The sequence below is a fragment of the Ammospiza nelsoni genome, chromosome 4 (assembly GCF_027579445.1).
Source record: "Ammospiza nelsoni isolate bAmmNel1 chromosome 4, bAmmNel1.pri, whole genome shotgun sequence".
Classification (NCBI taxonomy): domain Eukaryota; kingdom Metazoa; phylum Chordata; class Aves; order Passeriformes; family Passerellidae; genus Ammospiza; species Ammospiza nelsoni.
The window spans coordinates 20,969,578-20,989,718 of record NC_080636.1 but is presented as its reverse complement, the minus strand read 5'-3'; the positions used below and the strand labels follow the sequence as shown (position 1 = coordinate 20,989,718).

General features: G+C 36.7%; 1 protein-coding gene across 1 annotated transcript in view; it reads right to left on the bottom strand.

Annotated features, from left to right (window-relative positions):
• HTT (huntingtin) overlaps positions 1-20,141 on the bottom strand; it is an 82,672-nt gene that overhangs the window by 48,655 nt on the left and 13,876 nt on the right. The window contains exons 8-25 of the mRNA XM_059471387.1: positions 19,017-19,195; positions 18,443-18,647; positions 17,555-17,602; positions 14,207-14,287; positions 13,486-13,850; positions 11,543-11,666; positions 11,149-11,267; positions 10,154-10,265; positions 9,491-9,631; positions 8,677-8,835; positions 8,488-8,585; positions 6,904-7,043; positions 6,029-6,092; positions 5,525-5,625; positions 3,845-3,991; positions 2,692-2,812; positions 2,374-2,450; positions 67-218 (exon numbers count right to left, since the gene is read on the bottom strand). Of these exons, the coding sequence (XP_059327370.1) occupies positions 67-218; positions 2,374-2,450; positions 2,692-2,812; positions 3,845-3,991; positions 5,525-5,625; positions 6,029-6,092; positions 6,904-7,043; positions 8,488-8,585; positions 8,677-8,835; positions 9,491-9,631; positions 10,154-10,265; positions 11,149-11,267; positions 11,543-11,666; positions 13,486-13,850; positions 14,207-14,287; positions 17,555-17,602; positions 18,443-18,647; positions 19,017-19,195 (2,433 nt within the window). The remainder of the gene's footprint in view (positions 1-66; positions 219-2,373; positions 2,451-2,691; positions 2,813-3,844; positions 3,992-5,524; positions 5,626-6,028; positions 6,093-6,903; positions 7,044-8,487; positions 8,586-8,676; positions 8,836-9,490; positions 9,632-10,153; positions 10,266-11,148; positions 11,268-11,542; positions 11,667-13,485; positions 13,851-14,206; positions 14,288-17,554; positions 17,603-18,442; positions 18,648-19,016; positions 19,196-20,141) is intronic.

Genomic DNA, 20,141 nt, shown 5'->3' with positions numbered 1-20,141 from the left:
TATGGACCTTCTAATGCTAATGGTAAAAATATTAGGACAATCCTACTTTTTTTTATCCTGCCTTACCTGCAAGCAAGTTTCCAGTCAAAATCAAAGCATCCTGATGTGCTGAGAGGTCCAGTGGGAACCAAGCTGACGAAAGCAGAGACAGGACCAAGCCAGCCATACCAATGGTGCAGCCCTTCTGAGCTTCATCTGAAGAACTTGGCTGAGAAACACTGCAAGTTTAATTTTGGAATGTCATGACTTTTTATCTCCCTTTTGGCAAATTAAAAGTCTTGAGAAAACCAAGTCAAGCAGATGGCTAATCTAATGAAATTAAATCTGTGCTACAGAAATACACATTTAACACTCAAATACAACTTCAAAAAGCAATTTGCAGCAGAGACCTGACAATACTCTGGTTTCTTGAAGAGCCATTACCTTCCTTTTGGTAGCAAATATGAAGGCTATAGTGACACCTACCGATAAACTGAAGAATTCTGTATTTATTTGCTACCCACTACAGTCCTGAACTATCTTCAGTTAAGTCTTGTGCATATGCAAGGTAAGAACAGGAGACATTAACTGTAGTATTTTAATGTAACAAGACAGTGCTTTAAAGTGACAAGAAATTAATTAAACAATTGCATTACATCAAATCTTCTATATTTTTTGAGTGAACACAATCCAAGATGGTAGTTTTCTGCTGCATTCTGTATTTTCCTTGATTATAAAATCAGATTTTCCCATGGAAGTCAAGTTTAAGAAAGGGCAGGCAGAGATCACAGTAAGATGTTTGGTGATACTCTGTGAATTACACACATCACCTCAAAGCTGTAAGACCTAAATACTTCAGATTCTTTCAGGAGAAGATCTTACATAATCTCTAAATAAAGGGAATCTGGAAATCGTTCAAAATATTTTTAAATTTGAAATAATTAAAATCTTTGAATACAGTTACTCTAGTCTCACACAACAGGAATTTCAGAAAATTAACCTGACACTAAGTATAGCTATAATTTTGATAAAGCTTCAGAGGTAATTACAGTGCCTTTCTTTGGTTTCTGTAAAGTATTTTCACAGGCAACTGTTATTTATTTCACATCCAGTCAGAAGTCCATTACTTAATCTATGTTGAGCTGTACAGAGTTGGAATGCAGCAGTTCCAGTAACTTGTTAATCATAAGAACAACAACACTTAAGATAGGAAGGAATTTTTGGCAAAATTCTCATGTTACTATCCATGTTATTATATTCTTATTATCCAGAACAAGAAATGTCTATATCATTCCACAAAAATAAAATTACAGTCTAAATTCATATAAACACTGGCCAAAAATTTGTGAAGAAGGAATGAGAGGAAAGGGCAAAGGCTATACCATTGGATCATTTATAAATATTACATGCATCTTTAAAACAACATTTTTAAGCTAGGTAGAAGAGAAGATATATTGATTTTATTTTTCAGCTAAGTACTGCTCACATCCTAAATTACTTCATTTGTTACCACTGGACCACATTTTTTATTCTACATATACAGAGCACACCACAGTTAGGGCCAGCAAGGGAAGCAAGGGCTTGCTGACAAGAAAAGCATCTGAGGGATGCTCCTTTTTTGTGTTTGGGATTTGGTTTTAAAATAAGACAAAATTTTCCAACTGAACAGAGTAAGAGACACAATGTCAGCAACAAAGAAAATCAACACAAATTATATTAAATTTATTTTAAAACCCAACAGGTCTCCAGGTGCATATCTCCAGTAGCTACTTTTGCTGCTCACATGGCACAGCACTAATAATCAGAGGCAAAATCAGAACTTTTAGGCTACCAGCTGTACATTTTCATCTGAAGAAACTCTTCAGAATGTAAGTAATTTGGGCCTATCATGTATTACCTATATTAACAATGAAGTATTATAGATACCCAATTTGCTGTTCCCCCTCAGTGTGCCAAATTAGAACAATTTAAATGCATCTGACACTATTATAGCAGCCAAGATAAACCAGCTTCCTTGACCCACCATTTTTCAACCCAGATATGAAATCAAGATGAAAATTTCAATGTTCAAATTTTAGAGAGATACTACAAAATATAATATCCCAAAGATAAACATCCTTTCAAAAGTTCTTAAGCACAGAATATTTCATAGATGCTGACTATATCTATCTTTCTGTAAGAGCAGCTACAGCTAATCCCTGTGAATCCCTGGTTCCAGAGGTGACAAATGCTGGTACTTAATACCCTGACAACATGAAGTTACCATCTTCTGTATTCTGTACAAAGTTCTTAAAGAACTGCTAAGATAAATCAGGACTTCAATGCCTAAGCAAGTCCACTTCTGTTTCATAAATGTGACTTCCAGAAGCTTGATTAACAAAAGAGGGAACATACCCACAGTGCCATCCCACACTCCAAGCGCACACTGGAAATGTTGTGGAGAGAAGACACAAAGCCTCACAGCAGCCAAACTGAAAAGCAGACACCAAGAATCAAATTAGTTTCACCACAGGAAGAGTTAGCAACACAATATCTTAAGAGTGAGAATTAAATCTATTACTACTGCCATTGTCACAGTACAAAAGCCTCAAATACAAATACATTCAGGAGATCACAAAAAAAAAGCAGCATGTAAAACAGGAAACAGTCAGCCACCATAGCAAGAAAACTCAAAGAAACTCATATGTACAACTCATATGTACAAAAACTCACTGTAAGTGCTCTTGTAGTGGATATTGTCAGTGCATGGGAAATTGCTGCAATAACCCTTGAAAGGTTGTTTTCCATAGTGACATCTGTTGGACTTTGCAGCATATTGTAACCTCTGTATGCTCTGAAACAAAAACATTTATACCCACTAAAACACGTCCTTAAAAAACCCCATCCCAATCAAAAATTATTAATTTTATAACTTAATATTTAAGCTTAAATTACTAGCATGTATTTCACAGACTGCTTGTAACACACAAAACCAGAGAACAGTCTAAATACCACCTTATATTGTTGTATTTTTGGAGTTGTATTAAATGCTATTTGGTTTATAAATAAATCCTCTTTGTTAGTGAACAGAAGTAGTAGATCAACTGTCAGTTTCTAACTAGATACTTGAGAAATGACCACCCAATTAACTTTGCTGTGGTCTTTGCTGTAGCTCAAATGGATTCAACATTTTTGCACATTCACAAAGTTTGGATTATTGCTGTAGAAACTCCATTTTCTATGCAGAACAACACTAGATCCACAAAGTACTATTGCTTCCATACTATAGCATATATCTTAAGTGAGAGGATCAAGACCATATACCAAAAGATATATAATTAAAAACTTCTATGACAAACTGATAGAATCCAACAACCCCTACAAATATATACAACTCATACTGTCTTAAGACTGAAAAAGTACAACTGGCAGCAAAAATACAACAACATCACACTATCAAAACCAGAATTTATTTTTCAGTTATAAAGGGAGTACAGCCTTCTGCAACTACAATCATTAAACAGAATGTGGAGAGTTGTAAACCTGGATGAACACACCTGAAGAACAGTAACATACATACAATTAGCTTGAAAAGCTGGATCTGGTTTTATGATTTAATGGGCAAGTAGAGTGACTTCAGGATGGAGGGAAGAAACTATCTCAAAACAAGGACTCTCAGTGTGTGAGCAGTCACCAGTAACTCACAACATACTCTTTGAACATGAGTCAGTTTCTGCAGAGCTTAAACCTACTACAGGCGCTCCTACAGACTAGACAAGGAATTCATAAGCACATGGATTTGCAGGATTTAACTACAGTCCTAGACCTTGCAAAGTGAAATTTAGGTCTCCATTCCTTTGGAAGCAAGGCCAGGCAGGAAACACACCTGGTGATAGTGCTCACTGCAAAGTGAGATGGGGGCTGTGTTTCATGCATGAGGAGTTTCAGGTAGACACTGCTTTGGTCTCGTGCCACTGCCACCACTGGGTCAGCCTGTCCTTGATCACAGTTATAAAACAGCTTTGGAACAAGCCTGAAAGAAAATTAAGTGTCAAAAAGATAATCAGATATTATTTAACACCCAGTTTAAACACAGTTAATATACAGTTCAGCAAGCTACATATATTAATTACATATATCAAACTGTAAATAGCTATTACCTAAATTCATTAAGCTGAATATATCTTTATATAACTGCTCTTCATTATAATCAAGGAGCTCAAGTTAGGACAAAGCAACTGCTCCAGACATACAGTAATTTAAAAAAAAAGTATTTTATGAAGATACCTCCTCATACATACAACAAACACTTACATAGATTATTTCTCTCTTGCTGTTCCCTGATCTCCCCAGATATTTTCCCCATGAGTATCTGTATCAACTGAGAACTCATTTTTACTGAAAAAAACCATTTTTTACCATCTGATCTCTATGCAGCAACACTGAAACATAAAATCAAATCCAGTCTTCTTGAACAGTATTTTCAACTTACATAAAATGAAAAGCTATTTTACATGTTTTTATAATCTCAGGGGTACTCCCAATTAATGTCCTTACTGGATGTTTCAAGGGGTTTCTACAAGCTTATAGTAGTTTTCTTGGGCAGGTTGTCTTTTCCAATCTTAACACACCTCCTGTCACTATGTCAGCATGAAGACAGAAAAAACTTCAACTTGTTACCACCCAGTTAATAAAATAACTCAATTTCAGAATCAAGTCCCTTAATAAAAGCCATAAGCTCTATGATGCAACAGTTCATGACTCCTCTGCTGAGCTGCTTTGGCAATATAAACACTTTCAAATGTCAGAACTTTAAAAGTTTAGTTGTCCTTTATTTGTTATTAGGAATGGATGGCAATTAACACTATGAAAAAATAGGAAAGAAAACTCCTCTGATAATAAAATATACCAGGCATTCAGTATTACATGCTCCCAACTTCTTTAAACATAAAATTTAGGTCTTGGAATTCCAGCAAATAAACTACCAACTAATCCTTACCCTTTGGTGCATTTATCTGTACAGCAACTATAAATGTAGTAGGTTACAGCAAACATCTGCTTTGCAAACAAAATTAGCTGCTGCACTGTAATCAGTGAGCACAAAAGTTTTAAGATACACTGTGTATGACCATGTGAAAACTACAGTGCTTGGGAGTTGGGACAAATCTGTAGAACTGTAACATTTTAAGTCAGTCAGCCACTGCCAGGATACTGAACAAACCACTTCAGCATGAAAAAAAAAATATTCTGAAGAAGTTGAAACTGAAAGTGACCCTCAGAATGTAATACAATGTAACACCCTCAGAATGTAATTTAATGGAAATGGATTGCTAATAGAAAGCAAAGTACAATTACCTGATCAGTCAGAATGATGCATGTCCCAGGTACCACAAAGATAGATTTGTTTCCCATTTCTCTTTTGAACAAATATATATACATGCATATAGATATATATATGTATTTTAAAAACACCCAAGTGATTATTTTAGTTATAGGTACACATCAATATGCAAGTATCTTCCTAAACTACTTTTTCTTTTCCTATAAATGAAAATGTCACATGTACCTCGTTAATGAAGCTGCAGCCACATGTCTCACTCTTGGATCCTCATCTCCAAGTAGACTTATTACAACATTTTCAAGTACTCTCTCCTGAAGCTTTAATAGCTAGAAAATAAATGAGCACAGTAAATAAAGTTCACTGACCATTTTCATCATTTGACCTTATTGTGAAAGGAGAGTTCACAAGTGAGATTTCATCTGTCATACAAGCCTGCAAGACCATCTTCACCTTAACATTGTCAACCACATTCTCTGACTACACAAATGTCAATTTTTTTTTAAGTTTAAGGAGAACAAGCTACAAAACACACAAACATACCAGAGAAAACAAAGATATCTGAATCACCATAGTAAATGTATTCCCAATTGTAGTAAGTTTTAGAATGTGAATTATTTACACAAAAAACACAGCGGCCATCCGTGTCGACAGAATTTAAAAACAAAGTGACGACATTGCACTGGTACCTTAATCCAGAAACACAATATACTGATTAAATAATTTACTTACACCAGTATAATGATGAACACCTCTGTGCAAGCTCTCAGTTTTTCCTTCCAAGAAGTTGACTAGCCTATCACAAAATAGAATTTATAGTACATTAGTGAACATTGTGTGTTATTCCTCCCTTCACTGCTCTGAGGGTTCTTTTTTTTTTTTTTAAACCACTATAGGGAAAATGTAAATAGTAAACACTTTTTGCAAGCTTTAGAAAAGGTAAGTTATTTGCTAGTATACTATCTGGCTAGTGTAACTGAAGAAAAATAATCCTTCCATTTAAAAAACCCATTATTTAAAGACCATGATTTTAATTGTATTTTTTCCCATGCACAGAATCATCAGACTAGTTTGAAAAGACAGTAACACATTCCAAACATCACTATTCACAAGGAGTCCACTTTTGTACGACTAAGAATTTTCATATAAACATCTTCTGTCTTTCAACTTGGAAGAATCAATACAGGATGAGAGAATGCAAGAAAAAGAACAAGTCACATTTATTTCAGTATTAAAAGAAACTGAGTGACTACAGAGAGCTGATAAGAGAGTACATGTCAGGGACTTTCTCTTTAAAAAACACATAAAACTGGATGGAAAAACTAAGTTGGATTCCAAATGATGTGGTCCCTCTCTGATCACACATTTAGAGAAGACTTGATACAACAGACTAATGAACAATAAACTTCAATACAGTGTTACTAGGATTGGGCTTGGTTGTGCAGTCAGTGGTAACTTTACAAAGGAATTCATACAGGATTGACCGATCTGAATTAGTTTTATGAAACTCATTAATGCTTCAGAATAAATTGTGCCATTACAGTTTCAGTTTCCTTTAATTCCCTGCACTTCAGCTACCACACCCATGGAAAAATAGGAACACTCACCGAAAATCTACCTCTGCAAGTGTTTCCAGAAGTTCTGTCCTTACAAGCCAATAGGAGCTGTTCTTCAGAGCAAGGAGGTCAACAATCAATTGCAAACCTAGCTCACTGTAACTGCTACTGCATAAGCTCATGATGCAATGCTGAGAAGAAAAAACAACTTTCAGTTATATTACAGAAGAGGTTCTCTGAAAAGCAGAATCAAAGTCATCAAAAAAAAACCCCTGTTTTCTTTAGAATACTTGAAAAAATTATTTCATAAGAGCTAGGATAAGCACCAGAGCTAGGTACCCCTACAAGGCCAGAAAACCATCTCTATGTGAACTGCTAAAACCTGCTGATAAAATTAACCTCTGGAGAGGAATGCAGGCCACACAGATCAGAGGGCAATCCTCTAAAGGAGGACTCACAAGGCTTAAACACCACAAACACTATATTGTCATCTGTTCAAAAACAGTCTCCCAATTTCCACAGGGTACTTTGAGACACCTGGTTCTGGTTTCCAAAATCTTGGATAAAGTCGTATCTCCATATCTGGATGTTCAACTATAGGCATAATGTGTGACCTTTAGAAAAAGTTATAGAACTCCACATTTCCATGTCTTATTTAACTACACAAAATGTACCTTCTTGTTTGAGGATTAACAACCAAACAGGCTTAGAACATTTCTGCCAAAATGTCAGACCATACTGTATACTGAGAAAAAGCAAGAGCCAAAGTTGACTAGTAGTACTAAGTTGCCTGAACTGAACAATTCCAGTGGTCTTCTGAAAAGCCATTATGACAAGTGTAGTCACACATTAAACACTACACACAAACATGAAGATTGCTGAACAGAAGGTAAAAAAAAAGCCAGCATTTACCTGGATTTCCTTCCCCCAGCTGTATCACAAGCCCCTCCTCTTTGCATATAAAACCATAATTCCCATACACAAACTATGTATGTTTTAGTCAAATTTATGCTTTGCCTCACAGGTTCTTAAGTCTCTGATTTGTCTGTGTTCTACTTTATTGGAAAAACTCTCAAAGAAAGCTCACTCCTTCACCCCTTTGCTTTTTCATCAAACACTTTCCACAGATTTTATTCAAGAAATAAAATTCATATCCTCTAAATTCCACTCACCAATTCAGCTGTCATCTCTGTTTTAACAATTGCCTGAGGGATCTTTCACCCAATTTTAACCGCTTGTTTCGTGACACTTTTCCACTTTTAAAAATTACTGTTTCAGAAAATAATCACTATTTTAGTTGTCATTTCTCACATTTAATTTTTATTCTCCAAACACAGGCTACAGCCAGGTGTTATATGTTCACACTCCCCTGTTTAGCCTAGATAGCCTTTCTATTTAATGCACTCATCCTACTCTTGGTTAATGTAACATTAAAGCTCATATCAGTACATTTCTCATGAGAAACAAAATTATTAGATTACAATGATCTAACCACATAATTATTTTCAGTGCCAATAAAGTTCTTCAGGAAGAAATCAGTTTATGCTGATGTTTAGATATCTGCACATAGCAGCATCCCAGAAATTAATCACAACCTTGTGATCTGTGTGGTGCAAATAAATTCCTACTGCTTACCCTCACAGCTGTACAAGCCAGTTTGCATGTAACAGAGGACTCATCTTTCAATGTTTTCTGTAACAGAGGTATGCAGTCTATTAAGGAAAAGAGATTTCCTAAAAAAAAGGAAAAAAACCAATTTTGAGCAATGAAAAATTGCAATCTTAGATTAAAAGACAAAAAGATAACCATAAAATAAATTGTTACCTGTTGAGCTTCTGACATTTATTAGCCATTTTTCCACATCAAAGCGGGACTTAATTAGAATGGAGTTGACAATTGTTCCACAGAGAATGGCAGTAGCTCCTCTGATCTGGGGATCCCCATGGTCAATATAGTTCAGAACGTCCGACACATATTGCTCCTCTAAGAAAATAATTTACAACTACTTTATTTTAAAAACACTAGTATTAGACTTTACTGATTCATAAAAATGTTACAGTGGAGGTCTCAACTATTAGACAATCAACATCAGCACATCCAAAACATGCCCACCATAGCTCTCCCCTCTTGAGATCCCTTTCTGTGCATGCAATCTACAGGTCAATCACACCATTCAGACCAATCATCACCTATATAAAAACACAAACTATTTATTTCAACTGTACACAAAATGCTCCAGGGAAAAAGAAGCAGCATTTTGGTCAATGTATCAAACCAGCTGCACACTCCAGGTCCCTGGGATTCATTTGTAAAAGTGAACCTAATGACTTAGAAACAATCTGTAAGATGTCCTAAATTAAATCAGAAGAAAACATTTGTAAAATAAACAACCCCTTCTACATACTCATTGTTTCAAAACAGCTTCAACTTGTCAGAAGCTCTACAAGGTCATCCACTGAAACTTAAATTTTGCTACAAAAAATATACCTCATCACAGGCACAGCACATTCAATCCAATTTGTGCAATATTTGTCCACAAATACCAAATTAGGTTTGGAGTTTTCAGGGTAGATGCTGCCTCACTTATTTGAAAACCCAAACAACACTATTAAAATGGGATATGTGAACTGCAACATACCATACTCTTCTCCCATTGTCTCCAGAGGTGTTTTATACAGTTTACTGAAGAAAGACTCAGGGTGAAGTGCAACAGCTGCTCCAACACAACTTACTGCCAAGGCTTTTACACTGACTCTCACATCTCTATCAGGAACTACAGCTGCAGGGAAGAAACAAAAATTATTAAAAGGAAGGTATTTAAAGGTTGCTGAATTTAATTTTAAATTTAATTTGTAACATTATATAAAATAAAATAGCTTAGCCTGTACAAAAATATGGAGGCAGAGCAAGCAGTTGCAGTTTGTCAGTGGCAGCAGTGATATATGAGCTATTTGCTTTTCTCAAATGAGCTGTGTTTGAAATATACTTGAAATACTCAAATACAGCCAGCCATAACACACTTCCAGCTCACCTCCTTCAAAAAACAATACATTACATGGGCATGTGGGCAAGTAAGAGTTTAGAAAAGGGAAAAATGAACAAACACCTTAAATCAGTCATATACCATGACAGGAATGTATGTATTGGATGTATTTTTAAAAAATGGAAATGTGGTGCTTAGGGACTGCCACAGAAAAACATCCAATATTTCTAATAAAGCAACATCAAAACCAAGACAGAGCAAAGTGATCACATTTCCACCTTTGTGCAGAGAACCAATGAAGCTCAAAGACAAGCATACCTCCTTTGTCCCCAGTGAGCAGGAAGGAGGCCGACAGCAGCCTGACGCAGTGCACCAAAGGAGCACAGTCTCTGTCAGTGTAGTGCCCAATGTCCCCCTTTACCCTGGAGGGCTATTGAAGGCAAATCACAGCGTTTATACAGAGAAAAATTTATCTTCACTTGAAAAAAATATTAGCACAAGATTTAGAAATACTGTACATCCTCAAATATCTAAAGGTTTAATATAAAATGAATATATAACATTCATATGTAGTTTAATATATATTCAAAAAAAGGCCTCAAAGTGCAATGCTTTGGAGAAGCGTATAGCTTGTATCAGAACTGGTTCAATTTTATTACAGAAATATTTTATTGTAGATTTTTCTAAACTATCTAGACTTGCTGTTTGCATGTGAAGAGCATGCTAAAGCATTTGTTGCCATCAAACTTTGGAAACTTCATTATTTCTAAGTTGTTTTCTGTAGTTTCACATTTAGAATTCCCCAATAGTCCAAGCTGATCTAATTCTGCCTGCCACAAATGAAACTTTCACCCCAGCTCAGAACAAGGTCCAAAGATGAAGTCAGAAAAATGTGAAGAGGAAATGAGTAACTTGTAGTTAGAATGGCACCAGGCTCAAAGACTAACCTCTGAGGAGATCATGAAGTTACCTACACAGGTAGCGATCAGCACAAAGATATTTCAAGTAAGAAAGTATCAGTCTAGCCTACTAATGCACAGAAAAAAAGGGTTTGTGTCCTCAGCAGGGTGTTCTAGTATGGCTTTGCTGGTGATTGCATTTAAGATATCAATACTTTTGTATTCACCTTATGTTAAATGAAATTCAGGCTGTAACTCAAGATTCCCTACACAACCTGAGTTACTTTGACCTATAACAAGGTACATCATATATACATGCTTCCCACATTTACCACTTCATCACAACTGTAATTTAATTTTTTTAAAATTTCATTGTTTTGAACCTTAAATCTGACCACTGTGACGACTTCTCACCTTGTTCTCGTGTTCACCAGCATCTGCTGCATCCTCTTTGGATGTAAATCGGTCCACACTGCTATCAGAGGGCTGCCTGCTATGGCTCATGGTTTTCAGCAGGTGAGACTGTTGAAGAGCTTTAGAAAAAGGCAATTCATGAAATACCATTTCAGATGCAAACTAAAAGCACTTTAATTACACTAATTATACAAACATGAAAAACAAATTAGCAGTGATCAAAACAAGTAATTGATCACAAGTGTTGAAATATATTCCTTATTGCACATATCCATCTAGTTATTTGTTTTTCATATCCATTAAATGAGTCTTCACTCCCCTGAAGTGCAGATGCACCTGAACACCTGTCTAATGGTGTCCCCAGTCTGGCCCAACTCTGTATTTATCCACATACCAAGAGAGGAATTTCTGAAGGACTCTGACGAATCATCTTGGAGAATATTTGCAGCTTCATCTTCCTCATCCTGCAGCTGCCCAATTTGCATTCCAGAATACTGTCCTTCAGCACCCTCCAAAACCTATACAGTGCAAGGACAGGGCTTAAAATAATTTATCTTTACACAGAGCATTAAATTTGAAACATGCAGTGTTAGTAATCTACAAATAGTCTGAAAGCAAACATGAGCCTGATAAATATTAGTGCCCAGCTGCATGTAAGCCCCAAAGCACTTCCCCTCCTCCTGCAGCTCTGGGGCTATTGGAGGCCATAGTTCCACCGGAGAGTCTCTCAGCTGAGCTATGAACTTGGCTACCAACAGGAACCAAGTAAAACTCAGTCCACTGCTCCCCTGCAGCTCCCCTTGCTCCCTCATCACAAATGTTTCTCTCTCAGCAGTTACAAATCACAACCAACACCTTTACTGCCACAAACTGAAGTCAGCCCTTGCAGTTAAAATCCCCCATAACCTCACTTGTCCTGGATATGTGAAATCAAACCGAGAACACACTGTGTAGGACAAGAAAGGACAAAGAAGTTTAAAGTATTTCAATTTCTTCAGTCAAAACCAGAGACTACTAAAATGGACTCATTTGGAAAAGAGTGTGACCCTTGGAACCAAGGCAATATATAGGCAGTAGGTATATGAAAAAATAACCATAAAAGTTAATCATAATGATCAATTACAGTAAAGTAAAAAAACCAATTTCACTAATTTTATCAGAAAACAAGACACTTCTTCAGTTACTTCCCGTCTTTAAAAGCACCTGGAAATTGTTCATTAAAAAGCTTGCGTGTCAGTAATTTGGACAACCACTTAGTCTCAATTATGAATGGATAATTTTACACATAATTACTGCTTGTAAACAGTATGCCAACTGACAAGAATTTGCATAAACACATCATGCCAATAAACACATCTTGGCAATAAATGCCTGCTCACTTTGGCCTCTGCACTGCCTTCATTTAATTCAGAGAGCAATTATCATCACTCCTTTGGTTCTTGAATTCTCACACTTGCAGAAGTATTTTCTTAGCATGATTATAAATTTACTATTTTTTATAGTGCTAAGAGACTACTACTCTTCCAACTTACTATCAGAAAACAAGAGCCAAAAGTTTGATACATTTGAAAAGCTCTTAACTTGTTCTAAATTTTTGCCCTTTTGAATTTTCTCCTCTGGTTCCCAGTAATTGTATTTTTGTGTTTTTATTACTACCTCACAATACACTTGCCCAAGAGAGACAAATGTCTTAAAATAGATTTAGTGTATGCACATTTCAGGTGTTTATTAGATATGTAACTGCTACATTTGTAAATCATGCAGCGTTTGCCCATTATAGGAGAAATCCTTAAGATGGAATAAAAAGTCAAAAAAAAGAGTTTGTGCTGCCAAGTGTAAAAGCACAGGCAGAAGGCAGCGTGAAGCATTGTGCTCCAAAAATATTTCTTTATCATTCCAAAAAAACTGCTCACCCTTCAACACTTCCATTAACCCTCCTACACCAAAACAATTATTTATATATATATATATATATATATATATATATATACAAAATTAAGGATATACTACTAAGAGAAGATATTTATGGCAAGACTTTGATAATTGCCATTCTTCCAGTGAGCGACATCTGTAATGCCTTCACATGACCTACCCAGAGAACACACTGATTCCAGCTTTGTAGCTTTTCATTATTGCTGAAGTGAAAGTGTTAAAAGGAGGTCAAGCTCTCCAATAGAGGTGTGAGCTCCTGACCTTTCCACTGTTACTAGCTGAGGATTGAAAAGTAGAAGATGAGTAAAGAAACGAATCCAAGTCTGGGCCCTCCATGGAAGAGCTCTGAGATATGTCGGGCCCCTCAGTAGAAGGAGATCCCCCCTCTGCCCGCTGCACACTTACAATTTCAGAGCTGTCTGAAGGGGTTACAGCAGAGTCTGGACCTTCTGTAGTGGTCTGAGAGCTATCACTAATTGGTGAGGAAGCCTGCGTGCCATCATTCAAATCCATAGTGGCATCTGACTGGACAGCACTGATCTGGCTGGAGCTTCGACTGAGCATTTCCTCCTCCTCCCCTTCAGCAGCTGCACCGGTCAGCTCACAGCTGGGCAGCTCCACGGGCTCCGACTGCAGCGTGTGCTGCGAGCGCGGCTGCTCCGTGATGATGTCGTGGCCCGTGGCGTCCGCAGCTGAGCTCCCCACCGAGCCAGCTGTCGACACTCCTGATGAAGAAGCCAGCTCACTGGTTATCTCACCCTTCACAGAAGCTGCAAAACACAGGCATTTATCAGTCAGCCCAGTGCTTGAATTTGTGTTTCACTCTTGACATGAAAACGCAGGCTAAACCACATCTTAAACTAGGCTAAGGAAAGTGTGTAATGGAACAGTTAAACTACAGGTAGGAAAACAGGCATCTTAGAAAGATTCCACCCCATCTCTTTAAAAAAAGAATGCACTCAATTTCCTTATGTTTTACACTCCACAGTATTTATGGTTTTTGTTTACCATGTCTTTTGAATGCCCAAAAACTTCCTTACCACCATAACACATCACTTGGACATTTTGCATAGAGCAATAACAGAATGTATTTCCTGACTGCACTGCTAAAGAGAAAGGCAGGTACCTGCAAATGATGCAGAGCTGACATCAGATCGGGTTTCAGAATCATCATCCAAGCCTTCTTCTTCACCAAGAAGTACTTTACCTGAGAAGTGATACAAGAAAAACCTTCAGTTGTCAAAAATTATAGTCAGTTTGAAATGTTGAACAGCTGAAGTCAGATGTGAAATCTATTTTTAGTAAGTTTATCCAAATAATTTTTCATAGCTATGACGGGTAACAGGTGAAAGGAATGAATAAAGTGCACATCCAGTCCCTCACTAATTCATCAGGAAAGAAAGAGGCAACAGTGACAAGAAAACAGAGTTAAGCAATTTTATTTACCAGTGCAACCATTCAGGAAACAACCTACAATCTTATTACTTCTAGCTTATTTTTGTGGACAACATTTAGGATCCCACTAATTTCATCAAGTATGTGCTATTCCTAAGGACTGGATATCTAGCATCTGGATGTCTGCCCTCAACTCTAAAAGGCATTAATGCACCACAAGTAATAGAATAAATGACCTCTTCCTCCTTAAGGCTATAAAAATTATCAAAGGCTGCTCAGAACTCCAAAGATGACAGTACAGAAAAAGCCCAGGGGGAAGAGCAGTGCAGAGTAGAAGCACAAGGCAACACAGGTGGGAGAGGGTGATGAACCATGGACAACCATGGAGAGCTAAGGATTACTAAGGCAAAAAATCTTCAGAGGTGCTTTTGCCATAAGAAACTTGAGAACCACTTCTAACATAACCCAACCACCACATCTCTTACTCACAGAGCATTATCTACTTATATTACAGGCAGTGGAAAGAGAAAGATACCTGCAGATGCACACTGCCTGGAAGGCAACCAAGGACACAAGTGCACTGCAAATCTGTCCCTGGGACAGCACAGGGAGTGCAGAGGGAGCTGCTAAGCTCATCCTTCTGCAGGTTGCAAGTCCCTTGCTGAGACGGAGGGACTCACACTAAGTGCTCTGAGAAGGATTTTGCTTAGACTACCAAGCTGCACTAGTAGTCTAAGTTTCATAATGCAAGAAACTAATGTTTGGAAAACTCTGGGTGAATATCTTTGTACCTTATTCAAGTTAACTGGGCGTAAAAAAGCATTAATACACTTTTGTATTTTGTGGGTTTTTGTATTAATTTTTCTCCACTGCTTTCATACATAGCAGTACCACTGTAGAATTCCCTTCCTCTGAAAAGCATGATACTCAAAACTGTAAGTAAGGCAGAAAAGTAAACATGGCATTTCCATATACCTTCCATGTAAAATGACAGTAATGGAGAACTACACACTCCTATGAATGAATGAGTAAAATCCTGCTAGGAGTTCCCAACAAAAAGCACAAAATATAATATATTCTTCTCTATTATTTTGCACATTTACATCCATTTCACTGAAACAAACCAGGATGTTCTTCTGCTTTCCATGGCTGTCCACCTCTAAAAGTAAGTGAAAGAATAAGAACACTGAAAAACAGTCATTAGGCACATTAGGTTTTGTATGCTTAAATGTATTAATGAGTATATAACACACACAGCAGGATACTTTTCCTCTATTTGACAAGAAAAAAAATCCAGTTAAGTTGCTTTCAAAACATAGGCTTTGATATCAAAAGGAATTTTCAGCCTTTTTTGCAAATAAACTTCTGAAGTTGAAACAAAAATGAACCAATGCAGGCCAGCTGCTCAGAACTGAAGTTGATCTGATGCAGCAAGATTGCAAAGATGTGAAACAGAATTCTGTAGATCAGCCTCACTTCACACCTCTACACACAAAGGAGCATTACAGCTTGAGAAGTCCCATCCATTGCCCACTACTCTGTATGACTGCAGAATGACTTCAAGAAGGAAGTGGAAATAGGCTTGGATTTTCCCTCTTTTCTACAATGGAGAGCAACAGGAAATGAACAATTCACAATTTGAAAATAAACCTGTACAAAGCACGAAACTGTGAAGGGATTTCTTCAAATTGTTTATGCCATTGTTTAGACCTCAAAATCTTCATGCCATAATCTTGAAAAAGGATGAAAGCTGATGACTCATACACGTTTTCTCACCAAGTGAAAGATTAGTATTTTAATAAGTACTTTAATTGAATTTACTCTATTATTAATACTTCAAAATTACACTGAAGACTACCAACAAGACAAAGATCCTAAAGGACAATTTACTATTTTTTATTTACATGTGATATATGTAGTTATTCTGATTTGTTGCATTCTGTCTCACCTTTGAATGCTGCAGCAATATCTACTTTCAGATACCCATTCTTTCAATATGACCTTTCTAAACTAGAAATGATGGTGCTTACAGATGCAGTTATTTCATTCAGCTTTAACCACTAATTTACATTTTTGTACACTCTTAAAGCATACAGATGAGGTTATTTAGGAACGCTTAAATAATCTTATCTGTATGCTTTAAGAGTATACCAAAATGTAAAGTAGTGATTGAAGAGTGGTTAATGCGATTCCTTGCAAAGGACATATTTGGAAAAAGTAAAAGCTGTAATGGTGCTTCCAGTTTATATAATCTCATTTAGTTTTAATCTACTTTTCCTTGAAGTTTTTCTCTTCAGCATTGCACATCTCTTGCTTACGAATTCTTGCAGTGACTACACTACACTCACACAGTTTCACTGCAGCATTTTGCTCATCTAACTCAGGTGATGAAAGTGTTACACAGCTGTCCCTAGACTGAGTCTGTCATAGTGATATGACTGGTTTAAATCAAAACATACAACTAAATATTAAGTACTGTCATGCACAAACTGGGAAAAGAACACTTCAGAGCAAACTGTATTCTTTAAAATCCTGCTACATGAACAACCTATTGAAGAAAGAAAATCTACACAGGCAAGACAAAAATGTATAATCATCAAGAACAGAAAAAGAAATAAAAAAAAATCATATTGAAGCATGCAAACATACACATGCGTTAGTGAATTGCAGAGAAAAAAACAGGCCTAACAAAACCAGGAAAGTTAACTGTTTAGCAAGTTATATTAATGGTTAAGTATTACCATGAAAAAGAAGAATGCCCTGTTCAGAGAGATTATTTTTCCATGTGCTCTTAAGAAGTTAAAACTGCATCATAATCATCAACATAACTTTGACAGTGAACTACAGTAAAAATAAAATTATACTGCTTTAAATTATTGTAGAATATCTTGATTGCAATATCAGATATTGCATCGGAATCCTTTCATTATTTATAATGATTAAGCTCAGCTGATAACACAGGCAATTGTGAATGAAGACCCAAGTTCAGCAAGACAATGAAGTGGGGAGGGGAAAAAAAAACAACCCCAAAAAAATCAGGAAGGAATGCAATTAAAGATTGGTTTTCAAAAATAATCACCTTTATGCTTTCTTGCAAGAACAGGGCTGCATGAAGACCCCCCTCCAGCTGCAAATCACAGAAAGTAACACATCAGGGCAAAGACAGAGCTAATGAAATCATGAAGCAATTCTAATAGCCACAAGTGGAAAACAAAACAAAAAAAAAAGCCAACAAAGCAAAACAAAAAACCCACAAAACCAAAACAAAAACAAAAACCAAAGCCAGGAAGAAATAGCAAACTTGTTGCTTTTGAAGTCTGAGGTTTTTTGATCATTTGACACCAAATTACTTTTAATATTCTGTGCCACTTGTGTGTAGTTTGCTTTCAAAAATGTGTTCTAAATTTCCATGCTATGATTGCTTCCAGCTAACAATTTACCTTCCAGAAGCAGCAATATTGGCTGACCCATTAGTTCAATACAGACTCCTTACAAAAACCCAATCAGAGACAGATTCTTTTGAAACAGGTATGTAGCAGTTAAAGAGAATTTCAAGAACATGCACTCCACAGACAAGAAAGCTGATTTTAATAGTTAAGGATAAGCTTAAGTCATGCTTTAATTTCATGCTGGTTTTGGTATTCAGCAAGGAGCTCTCAGTTAATACAAACTCTGATTAGATCTGCTTTTATGAATCACAGTTGTCAGATGATTGGTAAGAACATTCATTTTGTGAGGTTAAAAATGTCAGCATATTAAACTTGCTTTGTGTAACAAAAAAAAAAAAAAATCATCAACACAAACTGTAAAAAAACCCTCAGAAGTTTGTAATGAATAAATGAATGTATACCCACTTAAAAGGAGGGAAGGAATTTCATTTAACCCTCATGCTTTACTAACATTGAGAACTACAGCTGATGATGTATGCTCATTTCCTCGTACTCCAACTGCCAAGAGCAGAGCTCACCTATAAGTTCCACAATGCTCCCGCTGCGGCTCCTGCTGGCAGGTTCATCTTTGGATACACTGACCTGAGCAATGCCCCCACAGGCAGTCAGGGCATGGAGCAGTTCAGGGGGGGGAGTTCTAAAGAGCTGCTGCAGCAATTCTAAAGCTCCAGTCACAACATTATGGTCCTGATGCTGGGTATAGTGCAGAGTCAGTTCATAAACCTGAAAACCAGCAGAGTACTGGAGTAAGTCTCTATGAAGACAGACCATATTACGTGTGTTATCCTATACAACATCAAATTTCAGCAATGAATTAAGAATAACACATGTTTGGTATATATGATCTTCACCACAATCTTCCAAGGGGGAAATATCAATCAATTGTAGCCACTTAAATGCCTTTTTGGTAGAAGTCTGGTCATTATTTATCAATAATTCCACTCACTGGACCAACTATCACTCATCAAGATAAACAGGAATTTGAGAAGTCAGAGTGTTCAGTATCAAACTAATCTATTTATTTAGATCACTATTTATTTATCTCCCTCCCAATTAGTACTCCACAGGTAAGGGTTATTATTCATATTTTACCTGTATAAGTTGTTCTGGTGAAGGTGAAATCTCTGTTTCTTTCCTTGTTACACCAAAACTGCCTTTCAGGCTGGTATCTTTTACTTGCTGTTGCAACAAAGGTATGAGATACCTTAGTGTAAGTAAAACACCCAGAATTAAAAGAGTAGGACGATCATCTTCTACAGGAACCAACAAGCCTGAGGGGAGAAACAAAGTTGCCAAATAGCTATTGACAGTGGCTAGTTTCAACACAAATGTTATTTCATGCAGTCCATCTAATAGTTTCTTAAAATTAAAAAAAAACAAAAAAACAAAAAAACCAACAAATCTAGTAGCCACTTAAGAGTGTTTTCCAAATGTAGAAACATTTGAAAATATGCATTTTATACTACTAACAATCAATTAAGCAGCATGGGAGAATGATCAGAGGGCCCTGTCTCACCTTCCCTGTTTCCCACCTCTTTTTACTCCATAAAAGCACAAGTTGTTTTGGGTTTTTTTTGTAGTAGCTGATGCTGTCGTGAGATGATCTAGAGATTCTTGCTCCTCTCACCTGCCTCCTCTCTCCACTTGACAGCTTACACCCAAGTGTAATTCCCTTGCTCACAGATGCACTGCTATCCTAATGGAAGACATTTGCACTTTGCCCTGTTTTGGGAACTTTCTTCCATATACCTACCTGCTAATCACAACCAATCCCAAAGCATATTACAAACTAATGTAAGTTATGGAAAAAAACACAATCTTCTATCCAGGGAGGAGAAAAAAATTCAGAATCAATTCTTGGAGTTCCCATCCATGTTTCTGTTTGAATTCTGCATCATTGCCAAGGACATTATCACACATCACTTTAGAGGGAGGAAAGTCACAATGTAACTGTTGAATTTTTCACACTTCTTGAAAGCAGCAAGGCTAATATGATAACACCTTATGTATCTGCTGGTCTTCCTCATCTCTCCTTTTGCAAGACAGTCTACATAGTAAAGAACCCCTTGTCAAAGACAAAACTGAGGCAAGTTTCCACTGAAAGCCAGAGATGCCTCTTGCCATGACTTGCAAAACAACCAGAAGACCATGCAAACTTCCCAGCTGAAGAAATAAGGAAGCAATATCTGATACAAAGTTGTGCACTTTAAATTAAAA